The sequence below is a fragment of the Rhagoletis zephyria genome, unplaced genomic scaffold (genome assembly GCF_001687245.7).
Source record: "Rhagoletis zephyria isolate East Lansing unplaced genomic scaffold, Rhagoletis_zephyria_1.1 Rzeph_scaffold_05278, whole genome shotgun sequence".
Classification (NCBI taxonomy): Eukaryota; Metazoa; Arthropoda; class Insecta; order Diptera; family Tephritidae; genus Rhagoletis; species Rhagoletis zephyria.
Window position 1 is genome coordinate 21,551 of NW_016162361.1, and position 22,105 is coordinate 43,655.

A 22,105-nucleotide genomic window follows, 5' to 3' on the forward strand; every position below is an offset into this window, starting at 1 on the left:
CACTTTAAATATTGCCGATACCGTATGTATTAAAATTCGTAAGAACCGCGGAGCAGACATCAATTCTGTCTCAAGAAATAGTAGATATTTCCTAGCTACGCCTGGTATATCGTCTGCTAAATTGTCCTTATTTAACAAAGCCCCAAATCCTACTACTGCATATTCCATAGTAAATGTGAAACTTTTTTTTTACATTATACATAAAGTAACTCAAAATGTAGTTCTTAGCTAAATAAACATATATAAAATAATATTAAAATTGACTTACATATGTACATACATGTACGCTGCTTCTGCATTGACTGATTATTAAGCGCCGTACACCTAAGTAGGTAGCACGTGTTTATTTATATACATACATACGTAGTATGTGCATATGTATGTATGCGCGCAGAGGATTCACCAACGAACGACGGGGAAAAAACGATTGTACGATTCAACGACGCTTTAGCTTCTCCTTAAAACACGATTTTCTCTGCAACGCAACTGCGCAATAATTTCATTTTTGTGTATTTTTTTTTTTAATTAGGCACTAATCAGATGTATTGCATTATATGCAGTTTCCGCTTTTTATTTAAACTTTTTTCTTTACCTTTTTCTTAATACATATGTATGTATGAACACAGCTTGTGCTGCAGGGCATGAATCAACATGCACCAAACTTTTGCATTACATATACATATTTAATTTATTTCTTAAACACTCACATTTTCACTCATTTCATCACAACACTACACTTAATTATGTTACACGACGCGCTTTTTTTGTTTATTATTTACGTACACTAATTTACACCACTTTCACTGAACTACTAGCGATCTGCCCGACTTACCGACCGTGAACCGAGAACCGAACACATCAAACACCAAATTATGACTGAGTGGGAGTGAGAGATATGTGCGTAGATCAAGGGAGTGATGATAAGTGGAAGGTCATCTTCTTCTTCTGTTTGATTTGTTTCAAATCTATATACTTATATATAAATGTTGTGTTCGTCGTCAAAACTCGAGAACGGCTGAACCGATTTGAATAATTTTTTTTTTTGTATTTTTCGGTATAATACCAGGATCCATGATATCACAAAAATTTGCAGGGTTGCCTATTTGAAACATTTTAAACCAAAGTGTATTGATAAAATAAATGAATTATTACAATATAGGTATCAAATTAAAAGGAGTTTAAGAAAGATAACTGCTGGAAATATCTTTGAGGAGAGTTGACACCTATTTGAAAATTGTAACTCAATTGATAAAATAAATGAAATATTGCCATATGAATGTTAAACTAAAGAGTTTTAAGAAGGCTTCCAGGCGAAAATTTGTGTGAGGAGGGTTGCCACCTGTTTGAAAGTTTAACTAAATACATTGATAAAATAATTGAAATATTGCAATATTGATATCAAACTAAAGAGGCTTAAAAAAGATAACTGTTGGAATTATTTTTGAGGAGGGTTGTCACCTATTTTAAAATTCTGACTCAGTTAAGTTGATAAAATAACTGAAATACTGCAATGCGGGAATCAACCTAAGAATTTTAAGAAGGCTTACAGTCGAAACTTTTTTAAAGGAGGATTTCCATCTGTTAAAAAATTTAGCGCAATTTAATTGATAGACTAAACAATAATAAATAAGGAGGTTTAAGAAAGATAACTGCTGGGAATATTTTTGTGCACAATTGCTATCTCTTTGAAAATTTAAACTCAGTTAAATTGATAAAATAACTGAAATACTGCAATCCGATGAGGCGGCTCCTGGAGTATTCGAGAGAAAGATCTTAAGATTTACAGGCTCCTACGCTTTGGCGACGATAAGTACCGCAGACGTTGAAACGATCAGCTGTATAAGCTTTACCGCGGCTGCGCTGGCTTCGCCATGTCGTTGGAATGGGAACCACGTTTATGGTCTAAAAGTATTCGACTCGCAATCCGCTGGTGGTAGCAGAGGAAGAGGGAGGTGCCCACTGCAATGGAAAGGCCAAGTAGCGTTGTCGAACTCGGCTAAAATCGGTTATGCGGTTACAGCGCCAAAGAGAACTGATCGAAGGAATGTTTCCGGATATTAAAATTAATTACAGGTATCACGATTGGCTCAGAGAAGGAGCTATTCTTGCCGCGAAGAATAAAGATGTCTATCAACTCAATGATGTTTTTCAATCCAGCATTCAACGTGATGAAATAATATGTGTACACGTGTGTCGATAAACACCGTTGTGGAAATTATCCAACGGAATTTTTGAACTCGATTGATCTTCCAGGGATTACCCAATATACTGTACCTACACACAAGTATGCTTTGTTTCGTTAATCATTTATCATACATGTGACAGGAATATGCCACAGCAAAGCGTGGCAAGGTACAGCTAGCGTGGAATAAAAATATGGGTACCAAATGAAAGAGGAAATTTCTGTGGAATTAAAAAAAAAATACATTTTTTGGATTCACAAGGACGAATAGGAAATTTTTTAAGCAGATAAAGTTAGGACGAAATTCGAGGATATTATCGAGTCCTTAACATGTAATTTATTCAAAAGCAAATATTGCGAAATTTCAAGGATACAATTTTAAAAGGACATTTTCAATACTTACCAGTCCTTCTGCAACAAAAAATCGAATCTGTTTAAATTCTCTTAAATTTGATACCCAAACTAAAAACGCAATTTTATTATATTTGGCCCATGGTTTCGGGAATAAATTGATATTTGTGTTTAAAATTTACATACTATCGCGCGGTGTTATATGTATGAGTTAGATATATATGAAAAAATATTAATTATTAAATAAAAAAGGAATATAGCCAATACTGGTCAAGAAAAGGAGTTTCTATTATTGCCATCAGTGCAAATTACAAATCCTGTAAATCTCGGGATTATTTGCCAAGTATCCCGGGATTTTTAGGACCTTAAACTGGCCGGGATCCCTCAATGCCGCGATTAACATACCTACTTTGTATACAATAACGTTGAACGCATATAAGAAAGTCCACTTATTAATCGTATACATACAAACATATACATACACTCATTTAACTTATTTTACATTTCAGTAGACTTGCTTGCTTAAAGTGCTCATTTGTTTACATAAATATGTATGTTCTTATGTTAATATCTCACTTTTGCTAAACATAATTTTCAACACCTTTTCCAACATTCTAACCAATTAACTCTACATGCTTATACATATGTGTATACATGCATACATAAGCACTAACATTTCCCACAGTGACCATTGTTCCTAAATGTTCATGGCATGTTACTCGCATTGCATAACAGCACAATTACAATTAATTGGTACAAAATGCTATTGTTATTGCGTGTTTGCCCATAAGTACATACTAAATTACATCTTTGCTTGCCTTAATAATAATAATTTTTTAAATTCATTACTTAGCGTGTGGCATGAAGGAGTTGACACATTTGTTGTATGGCAGCAAATCAAAATTAATAAATGCATGCAATCCCACAATGACATGCCGGCTATTTCAGTATGCATGTATGTATGTACATACATATACTATTTTATATAGATATGCACGAAATATGCACATTATGAGCATAATATGCAAGGGTGCATGCAAGTGGCTATTTCGATTCTATATACTTATGAATGTATGACATATACGTTGTATGTATGTACATAATGTTAAGTTCGCTAAAGACAAACAAAAGTGTATGCATGCAGATGTATGTAGGTAATTTGTAGTCTGTATATCCAAGCACCTTATCTGATAGACTTAAGTATATGTGTAATTAAACATGCAATTTCTGACAAATTTACTATGGATTTACATATGTACATACTATGACGTACATTTAATGCTTATGCCCTTGGTGAACGATCTCAATGCTAATTTAATTAAGTATACGCATCGGCGTACAATTTCTAATTGTCCTTATTAATAAGTTAACATTTAGTTGAGGGTACTAAAGGCAGACAAAACCCAATTTTATAAGAGGAACATAGTTGAAGTGAAACTTTTTTAGCGGCGGTTGGTTGGTTGGGAGTAAATTGGCAAATTCAACGGAAATTGCACACGGAAATGGTTGGAACGGAAACAAGTGCTTCTTGTGTGTATGCATATGGTATTAATTTAACAAAAATTTGCTAAAAAAAGGTTAAAGAATAACACTTAGAAAAAGATCAATACAACAATGAAAGTAAAGGTTAATACGTACATAAATAAAGAGAAGGATATAGGTAAAGGTAAAAACAAAATCAAAAACAAAGATGCGTAAAGATAAAGGCAAAAATGGAGACCAATGTAAATTTAAACACTTTACTTATGAATATAAGGGCAAAGGTGAAGGGAAATATGCAGATGAAGAAAATAATAAACATTAAAATAAAAACAAAGATAAATATAATATAAAGAAAAAGATGAGGATAAGGATGAGGATGAGGATACCGATAAGAGTTAAGATTGAGATAGAGGAAGAAAGATTAAAATAATCGTAATTATAGAGTATAGAGAAATACAAGAGTATAAATTTAGGTAGACACAGACTCAATCTGGGAACTATTTTGGGATTTTATAGATTCTTAGGACTTACCGACGTAATAATCGATATTTTTATCGGTATTGTTATCGATTTTGCTATCGTTCATTTATCGATTTTGCTATGGATTTTTTATTGATTTTGTTTTCGATTATTTATAGATTTTGTTATGTAATTATTTATTGATTTTATCATCGTTATTTTTATCGATTATTTATCGATTTTTTGTCGATTTTGTTATCGATTATTTATGGATTTTGTTGTGGATTTTGTTATCGCTACTTTTATCGATTTTCAAATCAATTTTGCTACCAATATTATTATCGCTTTTGCTATCGCAATTTTTATCGAATTTGTCATCGATTTTGTTATCGATACTTTTTTTGATATTACTGTCGATTTTGTTATCGGCAGAGTATGAAAATAAAAATTTAGATATAGGAAAACAGAATAACATTAATGTAATTAGAACCAACAGGGTTAAAAGGCAGAAAATATAACCTTAAGCCAAAGCAGAAAGACAAAATAGATATGTGACGAAAGTTTCACTTCTCCAGTGTGGCCCAGGCGCACTTAGTTTTTTTTTAATGCAAAATAAAAGCAGATCTGTTGACAATGAACGGCATAACGCCGCAGGCAGAGGGGTGAGAGCTTGCAGACTCAGATCTTTCTTGTTTCCTTATCATTGCAGAATGTTTCAGCCAGTAACTAAGACTGAAGGCAAAGAAGCAACTGATATGTTTGTATTCAATTCAAACGGCTATTGTAGCAACATGTATATTGATAGACTGGCAGCTATCACTTCTAAGAATGCTTTTTATTGCACTCAAATATGTTATGGAAAGGCTTTTGTATTGCTAAAGTTTTGCACCTTTATTGAATCAAAGCTCCGACGAACTTGCAAACTATGAGAATCACTGAAGGGTTATATACCAACCATATGAGCACTCCTCCCAGCACCAGCACGATATGTATTAAATTGTGCTTAGTGACTTCTCTATAAAAATAGAGGCGGCTGTATTTTGAAATACATATAGGGCTGGTTTCTCCAACTCAACTTAATTTAGTTTAGCCATTTTTTGGACTTAATTCAAAAGTTAGCCTACTTTTTACACAGCTTATTCTTGACTAAGTCTAAAAAATTGGCTAAACTAAGTTAAGTTGAGTTGGAGAAACCAGCCCGTAATGTATGATTGCTTAGCCAAGATCTGTGTCACCCTCTCAATGAACAAGCGCTCGCGGAGAAAGTGTTAAATTGTTTTCAAGCTTTCTTGGTAATTCCTAAAGAAACCCTCTCTTTAATAGTTTTCGAGTTGCAAATCTCGGTAAAATTACTTTTGATTTCCGTAGGGGATGCGACTATTTTCAGCGCGTGAGACTCATTTATGTTGTATCACTCCCATAAATGTCCCTTCGCCCTAGGACCCGTATTAGGGTAATTTCGAATCGATCAGAAATTTGGGTGACCTTCATTCTGCAGTCCTCTATTAGTTTCGTGCTTTCTGAGAAAAAAAAAAATCACCTCAGTTATCGAAGGTGCATGATATTTTACATATGTGCCTTATCGCATTCTTAATTGGAAAGTTTAGTGCCTGGAAAACACAGTCTATCCTTATTCCTTCTGTAAATACAGCTATTCACTGGCTCCTTGGCCAAATCCGGTCCCTGCAGTTTGGGAGTTTTATGTGGGGTTTGTGGTTGGTCCAACGTTTTTGTTTGGTGGCGCTTAGATGGAAAATAAAAACTCCTAAAGTAAGGATCCATTATCGAAAAGATAAAAAAGTGAAAGTGACGGCTATTCGTCGACGAAAAAAATAAAAATCGTCAAAAAAATAAATAATTTTGCAATGATCTCGAAGCAAATCCCCGAAAATTGCGATAATTGTATGTCCCTGAATGGAACCCTTTTACAATTTGATGCAGGAAAACATAATAGGGGCGCCAATTTAAATCGGAAGCCGCTTCGAAAACGCCCCATTTCAGAAAATAGCTCAACAAGAAGAAAATTCGGACACTTTACACTGTGTTCAGTTTCAAATGCATGGGTGGAACTTTTGCTATGAGAAGTGATCCCTATCCCGGTATTTCCCGCTATTGCCCTTCGTGTCATTATAGGGATAGTGTTTACATATATACTACTTCAGAGAGCTAATATAACTGCTCGGTTGGTCTCATCGTCCTTCGCTTTCGTTGGGCGCGCCCACTCATGGCAGCTGTAATTCACGCCGCATGCTTGTTAATTCTTAAGTTAAAGCTCCCCACTAATTTTTTCAGACGTTGCGACTTTCGACGCTTACGTCGACATATAAAGCTCACAGATGGTGTGGAGTTTTAACTTTACAGCCCCGTAGCAAATATTTATTTACATACATTTTTTTGGTTAATAATTTTTTTCTTTATTAACTATTACAAAACTTAACGAAACTACTTGGGTTGTGGTTTTTTGTCTGCTTTTTTGTTTGAGGAAATTTTAGAAATTCATTTTTTGTAAAAACTTATGTTATATTGTTATAATTTATAATTATGTATTCATTAGCGTGCTAATTTCACGTTTAGTGAAAGCTTCAGTAGAAAATTCTATATATTTCTTATAGCTAATTGTGTTACCTACATATACATATACATACATTAATAATATTTCTATTTAAATCACAGTTCCAGAATAGGAATTTACTAAGTTAGCTTAACAACAAATTCATAGATTCGGCTCGGACATAAAGCTATCGGAAAATACCCACTATACAAATACTTAACACTGAATGTATAGGCTATGTAAATACTTTGCTAATTAATCTTACTAATACACTAGTTATTACATATTTTCACTGCACGAACTCATATTCGTTTCGATACACATACATAAATACATATAGTACAGTCTCATCATAACAGTCCCATCATCTTCATATTCTGATGCAGAATCATTTGATGTACTCGTTGAAAACTTTCCGCACACAACTCGTATCCGTAGCGATGGTAAAATGATAGTAGCATTCCCGCCGCGAATAGTCAATATTATTTCGAGAATTACGCTTGAATGGCTCGCGTGTGATATCCATCAGTTTCTGTTGAATGAAACGTTTCGTCCAATCAGTTTCATCAAAATAATTACGATCTTGTGGTGAATTACAAAAATCTTCAAAATCTGGAAAATAATCCACAATATGCTTGCCAGCGCGTATCTTACGCTCCATCACGTCCTGCTTATTCAGGAACACAATGAAGCCGGCCGAGGCGAGAAAGCGATTTTGCCAAACGCTACGAAAGAGATTGAGCGCCTCTTGCAGCCGATTTTGGCGTGGATCCTCGACGTAGACTCTGATCGAAATCGCCGCAGGAGATGAGAAAGAGTACAGCTTGTATGCCCTCGAAGACCTGTATCCACTTGTTGCGCTGATCACGCTGGCCACCAACATCGTACATACGAAACTCCTGCACGCCACCGCCCATAGTGCGAGGCACCTTCACCTTGAAGGTGATCTGGTGTATGCCAGTTGTGATCTTACGACTATGGAGTATATCCTCGGTGGAGGGTATGTAGTCGGGATCGGAGATGACGTTCGAAATTGTCGAGGAAGCTGCAAGGAAAATGAAGAGAAATTAGTAAATGGTATAAGAAATATTGTAATTAACAATTTGGATGAAATTTTGCTGGAAAGTAAAAACAGGACAAAAGTTATGTGTCATTTAAAAGCTGGACATAATTTTATGGTATGCCAAAAAAAAAATTTGTTTAAGCCTGTCTTAAATTTTTGGTATTGCGAAAAAGAAGACATAAATTTATGGTCATTTAAAACTATGGCATATATTTTTGGCCATTTGAAAACTGGACGTATAAAATTAATTGTTATAAAAGTGCACAAGTTCATATGTCGCTAAAGAGTGAATAAAAATGTGAACGCTAAGAAGTATACAACCACTATCGAATGTAAAAAAGTTGGAAAAAATGGGCAGTAAAAACTAGACATGAATGGGCTCACGTTATATAAAAAATATGCCTACATATTTTTAGAAGACCAAACAAATGATGTCCAGTTTTAAAACCTCCAAAAAGTTATATTAGTTTTTAAATGATTCTAAATTAATAACCAATTTATAAGATACCAAAAATGTCTATCTGCATGCGCAGTTTCAAAATTACATAAAAATATGTCCAATTTTTTATTCCAGTTTAGAGATTACTAAAAAATTAAAGGCAATTTTAAGTAAAAAAAAATAAATAAAATATTCTTACTTTTAAAATCGCCAAAAAATAAGTTCCGTTTGTAAATTACCAAAACTTTGGTTGCAGCTTATAACTAAATTGTTCATGTTTTAAATTATAAAAAAAGTATGCTTAATTTTTAATTGTTAATAACCCAAAACTTATTTCCAATTTTTAAATAATTTGAAATTTACGTTCCGTTTTTCAAAAATGGCAAAAATTTATGGCCAAGTTTTAATTTATCGAAAAAAGTATTGCCCATTCTTAAATGACTTATATTTTATGTTCAATTTTTAGGTGACCACAAATTCATGTGCAGCTTTTGAAAGGCCAAGAATGTATGACCACCTTTTTAACGAATAAAAATATATGTCTAGTTTTTATATTACCAAAAATTTATGTCGAGTTTTTAATTGCCAAAAATAACTACCCAGTTTATCAAAAAAAAAAATTCACTTCTTGAACGATTAAAAATTGATGTTCAGTTTTATATTACCAAAAGTTTATGTCAAATTTTCAATTGCTGTCCAGTTTTCACCAAAGAAATTATTTCCATTTTGTATATGAACAAATGTGTGTCCAGTTTCTAAACTGCCATAAAATTATGCCCCGTTTTCATATTACACCAAAAATTATGTGCATGCTATAAATTTCCTAAAATGTGTATGTATTTTTTTACTTTATCGCCAATTATCACTATCACTATTACTGAAACCATATTAAATAATAATGGATTACTTACTATTTCGTGCTATCCAACAATGGAAACTCATTAGAACGATCGAAACACGTCCGTATGCCCACATCATTCCACAAGGTGACAATGTGATCGCAATATTCCTGCAATATGAAAAGATAAAATTTTAATACATATAAATATGTATATAAATATATTTGACTGAGTCAATGATATATGAGTAGTAGTAATAAGTGGAAGTCACATAACTTCTATGCAGCCGCCAACTAAAGTTTTATTTATATTTACTTCCCCATAAAAAAAAAATATCTCTAAGTAAGTTTTAGTTAATGCCTGAATATTAAATGAACTGCAGTAAATAGTAACTGCAACCATCTCCAACTATACCTGCCTTCGGCCATCGCTAACAAAACTATTCACTTGAAAAAATCATCTTCGGTACATGCATGTGTGCCATGATAAGCTTATCTAATATCAGCAGGGCGATACGTGTGGGCACTGCAGAGCTCTCCTGCATGAATCATACAAATGTAACTTTGTTGAAAGTTAATATTTGCAATTTGCTGAGTAATTAAGCAATTTTTGTGGACTATTTATGTTTAGATGTGGATATGAATTTTTCATTGGAAACAGATTTATTAAATGTACTGTTTTTTGGGGGGGAATCGTAAAAGAAATTACTCAACACTGAAAATTTTTTCAATAAACATAACAAGTATGTACTACATATATATACATACGCTCTGAGACTGAAAAATAAATAGCTTTTTTTGATAAAAATGTAGTCTTTTGCTAACCGAGTCTTTAAATTTTAAGTTCTTCTCTCTATGCAACCCACCTTGGTCTAACTGCCAGTGAACCAAAAACTCGATCTAAGAGTACTATAAAATGAATAAGTTTTCTTTCGACAACACATTTCGGAAAATTTTAATGGAATCGCAATTAAATTTGCAAGACGTAATCAGTAAGCAGATAGCAAAGTGTTTATGTTTGCTCTGGCCATCAAACAAAATCTTAAAGCTTAAGTGGCCACTTACGATAAAGTTTGACGTACATAAATAATTTACGTGTATGCACATATGCATGCACATTTGTTAAGTAAAAAAAAAAAAAAAAAACACAAAAAAATATAAAACTAATCGAAAAAATATAAAATAAAATAAAACTAAAATTAAATAAGATAAATGAAATGCCTTCAGATACGCAACATATCCAATCGCTAGTGCAAAATGTAAAATATCCTCATATTAGGTACGTTCGTTTAAAGTCTGCAGTAAAAAGTATCCAGCAGCGCAATTCTGGCCAAATGTCATTTGTGCTCTCACCAGAGAAATATATATATGCAGAATAACAGAGGAACTCTGGCAACCGTCTTTCTTTCGTAAGGAAATCGTTAATTCTGGCTACTATCTTGAAAGCTCTTTACTGCCTTTCGAAAAATTAATTGAAAGATCTGCTAACGAGGAGGTCTTAGCGTTATGCTGTTCGCCTTTTAGCAATAAATTTTCTTTTTAGTGAAATTCAATTTATAAACATATATATTTTTTTTTTTTTTAAAACCATAAGAGCTAATAAATAAAAGAAAATAATAAAATTAAAGTAAATAAAGTAAAAATAAAATAAAAAATATTAAAAATATTAAAAAAAAAACAAATTAAATTAAAAAATAAATCATTTAAAAACAATATAGTCTAAAAATTAAAAGAAATCTAATTAAATCAAAAGAGAAGAAAATAGCATTTAAAATACAACTAAATTAAAAAAAACATATTTTTAATTTTAAAACAAAATCTAAAAACTAAAAAAAAAATAAGTTAAAAAAACAACAAATATAAATAAAAAAAAAGGTGCTAAATACTAAAAGAAACTGAAATAATATTTTTTTCTTTTTTCTTTTTAAGACAATAAAATCTAAAGCCATAAAGAAAATTAATATATAATATGAGAAAACATTTAATTAAAAAATATCAAAAAGAATAAAATACGTTTCTAAACATTTAATGAAATTATATATTTTTCTTTGTAAAAAAAAAACACAATTTACAATATAAGGGCAAAATAATTAAACCAAAAAAGAAAACAGTACCTAAAATATAAATGAAATAAAATTTTTTTAAGAAAATCTGAAAATCAATAGAAAATTAAATTAAACAAAGACAAAAAAAAAAGAAACTCAACAGCTCAACAGTTTTTATTGAGATTGAGGCTGTTTTTAGAAGACGGTTACAAACAGAAAAGAAATCAAATACGTTTTCAAAAATTTTGTGAAATGATAAAAAATATATTTCTCTTTTAAAACAATTAAATCTAATAAAAATTTAAATAATTAAAACTTTTTTTTAGAAGATCAAATCTTAATAATTAACTCAATTAAAACTATGGTAAAAAAAAAAATCGCTGCCCGAAGTTTCGAAGGATCTCTCAAAAGGCACACGTCTGTTTTGCTCATACGAATAGTGAATGACAGGGATTTTTCTAAGACCTTTGTGCTATGAGGCGGCTGTGGTGTAATGGTTAGCAATGGGCGCTACCATTACGCAGGGCCTGGGTTCGAGCCCACTTTCCAACCAACATCAAAAATAAACAAACAAAACAAAACAGTGTTTTCCCCATAACGGTCACCCCTGGGCAGACAGTGGCAGCGTCCGAATATATTTCTGCCAATAAAAACAGCTTCTCATAAAAATACAATCACCGTTCGGAGTCTGCGTACAACTGAAGGTCCCTCCCAATTTGTTTGACAACATTAATGCGCACGCCACAAATTGGAGAAGAAGACGGAACAAACTTAAAATGGACAAAATTTCGTTAACATTTTGAGCCGCCTATCCCGAGAGATCCTCGATGGGACTAACATTAGATAATCAAGCAACCCAGTCTGGGCACGTAATATTGTTTCAATGTAACCAAGCTTTTGTTGACCTAATCGTACCGTTTACTTTTTACTACTCTTTTTCCCTTATTAGATTCCAAAACTCACCTCATTCATATATTCTGGTGCTTGATCTCCCATCGATAGTATATATTCTGCACACTTCCGACTTGCTATACTCTGATATTGCAGGCCAAGTATGGACATATGTTGCACCAGTTGATACATGGATTCGTGGATATTTTGATAGATTTCGTGAATTTTATCACAGCGTTCTCTGTAAAAAAAGAACATTCAAAGAAAGCTATAAGCAAGGGAATATTTATAAATTTATAATTACTAAAATTAACTATACTATATATAATAACTACTAGTGAATCCGCTTGGCGTAAAAACGCCAAAAATTAATTTATTTTTTCTTAAATAAATATTTAAAATGTTTCAACTAAATCCCTCCAACTAAATCCCTCCAACCGTTTCTGAGAAATCTCGCATGGTGTCGGGTTTTTATCAAATTTCAAATGAACCTGAATCGGTATAAAAAAGTTCTAACTTCAAAAAATAAAACCTATTGCAAAGCGTAATGGCCATAAAATTAATTATTATTCTAATTTCACCTAACTATTTTACTTACTCATCTGTATATCCATTTATGTGCAATATACGCATTTGTTTAATTATAGTGGTCTTGCCGGATTCTGCTGTACCCAGTAATAAAATTTTTACAGCCTCACGAAACGATTTACGCACTTCGGTGAATTGCTGTTCCACATCCTGTGGCGTTGTATGAAATTCGTCAGGCACTTTTGTGTGACGTAAACAACGTAAAATTCTGCAAAGAAAAATAGCAAAATTAAACAAACATTAATTTGGAGCAATTGGCCACTTATCTACATACATACATATATACATAATTATAATGCAACATATTCAAGTAAAAATTAATTCAAACAACAACATATTTTGCTTTCGTAGGTGATGTCCAAATTTAGCAACAAATACAGGAATTTCAGGCACAGATTCACTTGTATGTTTGTAAGTATTTATTTATTTATAATTAATTTACGTACCCAAATTATGAGATTTTTTTCGCCGACGCAGTTTGTATATATGCATGTATGTACATTAGGGTGCATCACTAAAAAAAGTTGCCGTTTTTTCACCGGAACTACGAAATTTATTATATTTTATTTTAAGACTTCCGCAAAATAATTTCGGAAAACTATTAAGATTCTCATTATTTTAATTTCGTTTATACAATTTTTACACTTATAAAAAAATATTTTTAAAAACTTATTTTATTAAAAAACTCGAATTTTGGAGGTATTTCAAATGAGTCCAGCACACGTAAATCCTAATATTTTTCCGAAATACTTGAGCTGAAAAGTCTGAAAATATAATAAAGTTTATAATTCCAAAGGAAAACCGGTACTGACTTTTTTGTGTTGCGACTGATGCACCTTAATGTACCCATATGTGTATCTAATTTACATGATATACAGATATGTACTATGTACAAATGCAAATACGTTCATACATATGTACATATGTATAAGGAGTGATAAGGTTACTCGCATTAGTCATTGCCATAAAAAACATGCGTGCCAAAAAATTACTTTTTATTGGAGGAGCATTAAATGCTACTAGAATCTCGTTTAAAGGTTAATTACTGTGATAAGTCTGACAAACTTGTGCTTCTTGGAATTTGTCTCATTAATTAAAAAAGTGTTCAAAAAATGCCTTACCATGTCCCCGGAAAGAGCAATATTACTTTCAGTTGAAGTATACGCATTACGACTCGACAATTTGCATGCAACGACCTTTTTTGACATCCTTCCTAGCAGATTCGTATTTTATATAGAATTCTAAGAAAAGAAGTCTACTAGAGCATGGCACTGAAGTAAATTTCGAGCGCACAAACTTTAAAACAAGCTGTTTTTAAGAGAGTTTTTGATGCGACGAATTTATTTTTGATATCTATCTTCTATTTACAAAACCGAAAGATGGCACCACAAAGCAAATCGTATGTAATTTTTCAGCGTTATAATAAGAAAAGTGAATGTACGTCGCTGATAGAGTGGCTTTACCGCATGCCCGTCCGCCCGATTGTACCTCATGCGTCCGTAGCGTGGTGGCAGAAAACACTGTAAAAAACTGATATAAGTACCACGGCCAAATATACTGCAACGCCTTGCTCTACTGCGGCTTTGGAGTCGCTTCTCATTTCCATATTTGTTTTACAGAAAGCAACAGCCACGCGGAAGCTGGAACTTCCATTATCTAACAACTGCTTCTAAATGAAGAAGTTTCGTGTAGGTATTCTTGGTAAGATGCCAGGGTCGGAGACATGCAAAGTTCCAAGTGAAAATACGCGATCGTAAAGATTGGGCGAATGAGCTGCTGCCCTTGATCCTAGATATGTAAATTGATACAAGGACGGTTCAGGAATAGACGACAGCGCAGGCGCAGTTATCTATAGACCCGGCACCAAACTCGCAATTCCCATGGACAAATGTCCACGGTATTCCAGACTGAATTCTTAGCAATCCTAACCTACGCCAAACTATGTAACACGCCTATATACTTATCTTTCATAGAGCCAACCAGCCATCCGAGCCAGGAGTCTTATTAAAGACTGCCTTAACGTGCTTCAAATTATGGCAGAAAAAATACAGTACAGTTGCTGGGTGTCAGGCCACCGTGGGAGCGAAGACAAGGAAGTCACTGACGAGTTGGTGCAAAAAGGATCCTTAACTGTCATCTCAGTTGGTCCTCTTCAAGAACCATTATTACTGGGTGGAAATACTCTGTTCGCAGAAGTCCAGGTAGGCGTTAGGTGGCGATAGACAGGCCAGCTACTCTTTCAATAGATCTCATATCATTCACTTAAACAGAAATGACATTAGGCTACTCTCTGGTTACCCAACGGAACAGAAGCAACTACGAATTCATATGCACCGAATAGCTGTTATCGGAGAATCCGAATGGAGGCCCGGAGGCCTTGTTAACGAGGAAACTTCAGAACACTTTCTTTGTCGACTGTACGACCTTGACTAGACAAAGAATAATTTATTGCAAAAGTCATATAGGACTCATTAGGGAAGCCGTGGGATTCTCTTTAGATAAACAAAAGACCTTTTAGTTCTCAGTGTTTCTTGTTCTGACATCCACGTTTTCTTATCTACATATCTATCTATCTAAGTGCATTGTGAATATTTAAAAAAATCTAATATGTCAACACTTTTTTGAGACACTGTATTTTCTAAATAAATTCCGCATGACTGGTATAAATGTGGCATTTCGCCCATATCACAGTCCCCATTAATACACTTTTTTCTACCATTGCTTTTTGGCGCTTAATTTGAATAGTGCTTATGTTTATATGGCAACCCTACAATCATAAACATTTCACAAAATATTTCTTATGTAAATGCCGACTCTTTCAAATAACCACACATAAAGCCAGGTACCCATTTTTTGCTATTTTTAATTGGTGTGTGCTATTATTAAACCAGTATTTAGTGGTTGCAAGCAATATATACTAAAATTATTTATTTAATATTACAGACTAAACAATTATACATAATTCAACTGATACCACTAAGCACGTACATATGTGTGTCATAAATTTCCATATATAATAGGGAAAAACCTAATAGTTTCTTATCAATGACACACAACAGTCTGGTTGCCAGCGTCCATATTTACTTAGTGCCTCATATAAATACTAAGCCCTTGTTGTTTATCAATATTTAACAATAAAGCATAAGTAGCTGTGATTGTTAAATTCCTCGTTATCTTTTTTATTGTTACTTATTTAAGACTTTAAGAGTACACATCTGTGCCTATGAGCTCGAGGAGCTCAACATAGGTATGTTTACATATTTTACTTTTTCGTTAAAGGTTCAAAGTTTTTCCTCCTTTCCTTTACACTTTCAGTACGGCAAATACTAGTAGTTGCTACGGTAGCCTCCAACATTTATACAATGGCTTACAGAAGACTTTGCAGCTTACAAAATTTAAACGTACCGAGAGGCCTGCATAGCAAATACCGAACGTAATGTGGCCTACAGTACTAAACTCTCTACCCGCGGGAGCACACAAGACCAGCTGATTGACCTGCTTTAGAGCCAAGAGCTGCAACAGAGTACACCCCTCTAAGGCCATGCTTCAAGTCCAACATACCATCGTCGTCTGGTCAACTCAGATCAGAAAAGTAAAAGACTATATTTTAAGATCGATTTCAGTAATTATGAATTTCAACAACTTATCTAATGGCAAGTTATAGGTCGCTCTCAGCGGCAAATAATGGTGCTGAAAGGCTCAGTCCCGGTACAGAAAGGCCAAAATGCGCGTGATCCGTACTTTTTGATCACAACAAGGGATTGGAAGAGTGTCAAGGAAGAAATCATGAAATTTTTTGTTTTGAACTATTAATACCAGAAGATCAAGGAATGAAACCCTAGTGAACTTAGCGGCCTTCATGGAGACTAAAGAGCCAACCAGCGATCTACCGAATTATTTATTATAAATCACATCAAATATCTTCTTTAAAATGAAAACGAAGTATAAGTTATGCAGATGATATTGCAGTAGTAATAATAGCTAAGCTAGGTTAAGAAGGGACACAAAGTCAAGAAGGGACAAACAAAGAGGAAAGTAATGAAATTACTTCGGCAACTCTGACTTAGTTGGGAAATACATCGTATAAACTGGTTAAAGTCTTCCAAAAAAATTACATTCGGATATCATTATTATCACTGAATAATTTGGGAGGGATATCAAAAGAGAGCACAAGATAAGGCGACCCACTAGACAAACAAATTACAAATTAACCCGCTAGTGTCATTGCAACTGCATGAGACAAACCGAACGAAAGAGTGGAAGGATACTGCTTCGAAAATTGATGGTTTACACATTAAGTTTCAACTGAACTCCAAATCGAAAAGTCTATTCGACTACTAAATTCGGTTAGGGTATTTCAAGCAGAAAAGCTTGCTATCAGAGAGGCGAATAAAAAAATGTGTGCCACAGAATAGACCAGAGCAAGCATTGCTATTCTCTTGTATAGCCGGGTGGTAATGAAGGCGCTTAGCTCTGTTCGTAAGTATCACCTCTAGCCCAAATAAGAAAGTTAGGGGTACGTTAAGACCTTAGCTAAGAGACATAACGATGCATTGGAACATTCATGACAACAAAATGGCCGACGAGCTGGCCAGGTGGGTCAGTTCTGCATATTTCAGTCTATTCTTCGTGTCGTAGCAGCAATATAAGAAATAATAATGGAACTTGTAAATATACATATCGAGCCCTAACCGCCAAAATAACATAAGCGTCATTTTTTCAAAATTTTCTTTTTGATGCAGAAATATTTCTAGAGCATCTAGATGCATTTCTGCATCAAAAAGAAAATTTTGAAAAAACTGTCGCTTACGTTATTTTGGCGGTTAGGGCTCGATATGTATGAAATAATTTTTTTTTTTTATATAGAGACTTATCGTTTAACGAATATATATCATTTTTCTGTGGAAACTACATAGTTACATAATTTATCGAACTAGAGAGCCCAATAGCGGCAGCCTTAATAAATAGTAGGCGCTAATGGCCTTATCTCTGACCTTGTTGTCTGACCACACAAGTGCACATACATAAATACCAACAAACAAAGGTTGCTGCCATACTTACGTTGTTAAATACAACAAAAACAAACAAGTGTACATACTTTGCCCAGACTCTAGACAGAAAAATTTTTGTATTATATATCTGAGTAAGCAAAATTTCTAATCGCAAAGAAAAACAATCAGCACGTTTTTTATCGAAATATAAAGTACTATGTATTTAAGCTGTAAATAAGTCATTCATGAATACACGCGCACGCAGGAATAAACCTTCGATTAGAGCTATTCATGAGTGCAAATGCATAAGTATGTATATGTATATGTATATTGGTGAGTACGTAAGTACAACCAGTTGGTATTTATACCTGATGATCAATATCCATATATTGAGGCAGTAATTTATGGGTATTGTTACTAGGGTTGCCAACATTTTTTAAGATGCTTATAGTACTTTCTTCAAAAAAATCTAAAAAAATATAGTACACTTCATATAATTATGGTATTTTATTTAAAATAAAAAAGTAAAAACGCTTTTTAAGTATACATATTTTTTCTTTCTTATGCATTTATCTTATAAAAAATATATTTCTTGCACTTTTCGCAGTTTTTAACAAAACACTGTTTGCTATGAAGAAGTAGTAATAAAAATCAAAATGAAATTTTGTATTCGTGATTTTTTAATTTTAAGGAATGTTTAATTTAGTATTGTAATTTCAGTGTAAAGGTCAACATATATTTATATCTAAAGATTTTTGCATACTATATTTTTTTCCAACAGTATATAGTACGCTGACCAAAAAAATATTACAATACTATATATTATAGTACGGTTGCCAACCCTAATTGTTACCCGCATATCCCTGTGAATGGACGTACGCCTGCAATGAGCTATTTATTATATCTCAATTAAACAATTAGCGCAAATGATTAGCTATAACAGTGACTCAAACATGTGATCACGTGTTGAATATTTTTTTAAAAATTCACAAAGATTTGCAGGTTAATTTTTTTTTTTTTTATAAAAGTTCTGCTAACACTAGCTTCGAATGGAAAGTTGCTACGTCCATTTTTACAAATTTTAACATGAGAGGAAAAAAATTTCTTATAGTATTTCTTATTTGTGTAACAAGTGCATTATATATAAATGCAGTTTGAAACTTCGATTTATATTATTTTGGATAAAGCATGTGTAATATTTTTATAAAGAAATTAAAAAAAAAATATTTGAGAAACACTGAATATTTGAAAAAATATGAACAATATTTTTATTAAAAAAATATAGTTTTAAAAACATTGAGAATACCTTAACAATCAACATGTGAACACTTCTTTGAGTCCCTGTTTCTGAAAATATTTGCTTGCAATACATGTATGTAGTACATATATGTGCATGTGTATGCACGTTAGGGTGGTCCCAAAAAGGTAAAGTCCTTGTTCTATATATATATTATTTTTTTTCGAAAACAAAAAATATTAAGGGTTCCCATTTATGAAGGAAAAAACATTATTCATAGAAATGGTATATAATTCTTGAAAATCAATATTTTTCTCGGTCGGAGAACTCTACTTCTCTTCAGGTAACTTTCAATAATAATACCCAATAGTTTATTTAACCATTTCTTAATATAAACTATTTTTTAAAGGTCCCCTAAAAACCCCAAAAAATACCTTTTTTCTTTTTTTCGCCATATCTAATACATGGAAAACTAAGGGCGCTTTAAGCGACCTCTAACTATTATTTTTTTTATGAGAAAAGGAGAGGTATTTTTCGATTTAGAACCATCCTAGGGGGTGAGAGCATTCAAATTCAAACTTTTTCCACATGCATTTTCGGCCCATCCTAAGGTACATACAAACACATATGCATATAATTATCCTATTAAGGCTTGGGTGTGCTAAATAAGTTAGTGATTTCATCGCTGCCACCTACTCATATTGGTGTTTCATACAAATATATATGTAATTAAAATTGTTTTTTGTTTAATTATATCAAAATATTTGTATAAAAATCTACATATGTACATTAGAGTGGTCCAATTTTTGTATGGGAAAAAAAATTGCATCCTAGAAAACGGGACACCCCCTTAGTTACTTCCTTTTGATATTGGTAATATCTATACAAACTTTCAGTTTTCTTTTCAGCCAATACAGGGTGCTCAAGTACCTTGAAATGCGCTACTGGATCGCTGTGAAACTGGCAAATATATTGGTAATTTTTATACAAAGCTTTAATAAAAAAATTTTAGTTAGCAGTAATATAATCGAGAACTCATAAGAAATACATTATATTATTTATCACGAATGTAATGCATTACCACATTTCCGACTGGGATGCTTAGTAGATTGATTACATATTTATCACTGCTTATTTAGATGATCGTAAATGGGAAATGCTGTCAAAAACATTTGCACTTTTATCAGCCCGCCAACATCGCTGTTTAGCCTTTCTGATAAAAATAATATCGCACATAATGCTCTAGCTTTTCGTTTTCCATTATGGGTTTTTGTTAAGTCTCTATAGATATTGATTCCGTTAGTTGATGGTCATTGATATATGCAGATGCATGTACATATATACTTGTAGGTATACATTGGAATACGAAATTTTAACGAATATATTCAATTTTCACGCAGCTGGTCGGTTGAGGAAGCTCAAAAAAGACCTACGATCCCTTGCAGAGCTGATCACAGCCCAAGTAAATAATCCAGTATGTATAATCGATAACTTAAAAGGTATCAGTTTTCTGAAAATGGAAGAAACCCCTGATCTGACAAAGATCGCTACCAAATAAATGCTTTCAGGCACTATTTTTTCAATGAGACCTTTGTGCTGTTCATTGTAAATTTTGCCTTTCAAAAAGAAGCTTCAAATCCGGCTATTTCATGCAAAACAAGAGTAAGGGATCGAGCATGAAAGGCCAATCGGCCCCCAAAAAGAAAACAAGGCCTCTTTTTTCTAATTTTTTGGACTGGGTATAACAGAAAATGTTAAATATACAAACTTTCTTACACTAATTAATATAACATGATTAACTGCCGATAAACGCGATAAAACTATAAATTTTTATGGAATTTATAACTTTATCACGTTTATCGCCAATTTGTGGCCGTAGATGAATACCCTTCCAATGAAAAAGGTTTTTGCTTATCAGAAAATGTTAAGTTTGCGTTCAATTTCATACTTGAAAACTTCAAGAATGATTGAAGGAACGAATTTTGTTTCGTTTCATTTTAGTCGGGTGCAACTGTCAGTTTTGTTGATAAAGTTAAAAACAGGGGTACTTATACCAACATATGCATGTTTCCATATTTCCATATACATACATAATTATATCAAGATTTTAGTTGACATTTAGAAGGCCACAGTAAGGGGTAAAAAGCAACCGTTGATTGATTCATTCTTCATACTCCTATGCGGTAGGAATTTGAATAATAAAGGATGCTTTTTATAGCAGAAACTCCTACTGTACATAGCATGGGTAAGTATATCTATTCTGCCGTTAAATCCACATTAAGATATACTTTAGGTCAGAATAAAGGGGAGATACCAATACACTATGGTTTAAATATCTTTTTTTTGGCCAAAACTAATTACGGCTAAATAGTAGAAGATTGAAAAAAAAATGAGTTTTTCATTGATTGTCATATGATTTTCCACATTTTTTGTAAAAAAAACAACATGTAAATCCTTGACGAACGAGGGATCTAAAGTGGTCACTTTTAACTTGTAGTTTTATTAAAAAAGTTTGAATCCGGTTGTTTTAATTATCATTCGCTTTTCACCGCTTAGCAACAATTATTTTAAAAACTCATTTTAATTTAAAAATATATATATAAATTAAAATTGAATTAAAAAAAAAATTAAATGAAATTAAAAACATATATTTTTTAAAACCTAAAAATTTAATTAGAAAAAAAATTTATTTCAAACAAGAAGAAAATAGTATCTAAAATTAAAAAAAAAATAATATTTTTTTATAAAAGTGCTAAAATTAAAAAAGGCGAAAAAAATTAAATTAAAAAATATAACTAAGACCCTAAAAATTTATCGAAAAAATATATAACTTGTTTAAGCAACAAAATCAAAAATTATAAGGACATTAAATTAACAAAAGAAAACCAAATTAAATTAAAAAAATAAAAACGTAATATAATACATAAGTTTTAAGAATATAATTGACAAATCTAAAAATTAAAAGAAAATTTAACTAAAAATGGAAAA

General features: G+C 32.5%; 1 protein-coding gene across 1 annotated transcript; it reads right to left on the reverse strand.

Annotated features, from left to right (window-relative positions):
- Nucleotides 1-7,186: 7,186 nt before the first annotated feature.
- LOC108371876 (guanine nucleotide-binding protein G(f) subunit alpha-like) lies at nucleotides 7,187-13,105 on the reverse strand (the record flags this gene model as incomplete). Its single annotated transcript, XM_017627489.1, is given in 7 exon segments — nucleotides 7,187-7,431; nucleotides 7,434-7,800; nucleotides 7,802-8,047; nucleotides 8,049-8,070; nucleotides 9,439-9,536; nucleotides 12,374-12,542; nucleotides 12,900-13,105. Coding segments are annotated over 7 exon segments (1,164 nt in total), but the record flags the coding sequence as incomplete, so codon positions are not given.
- Nucleotides 13,106-22,105: the final 9,000 nt, after the last annotated feature.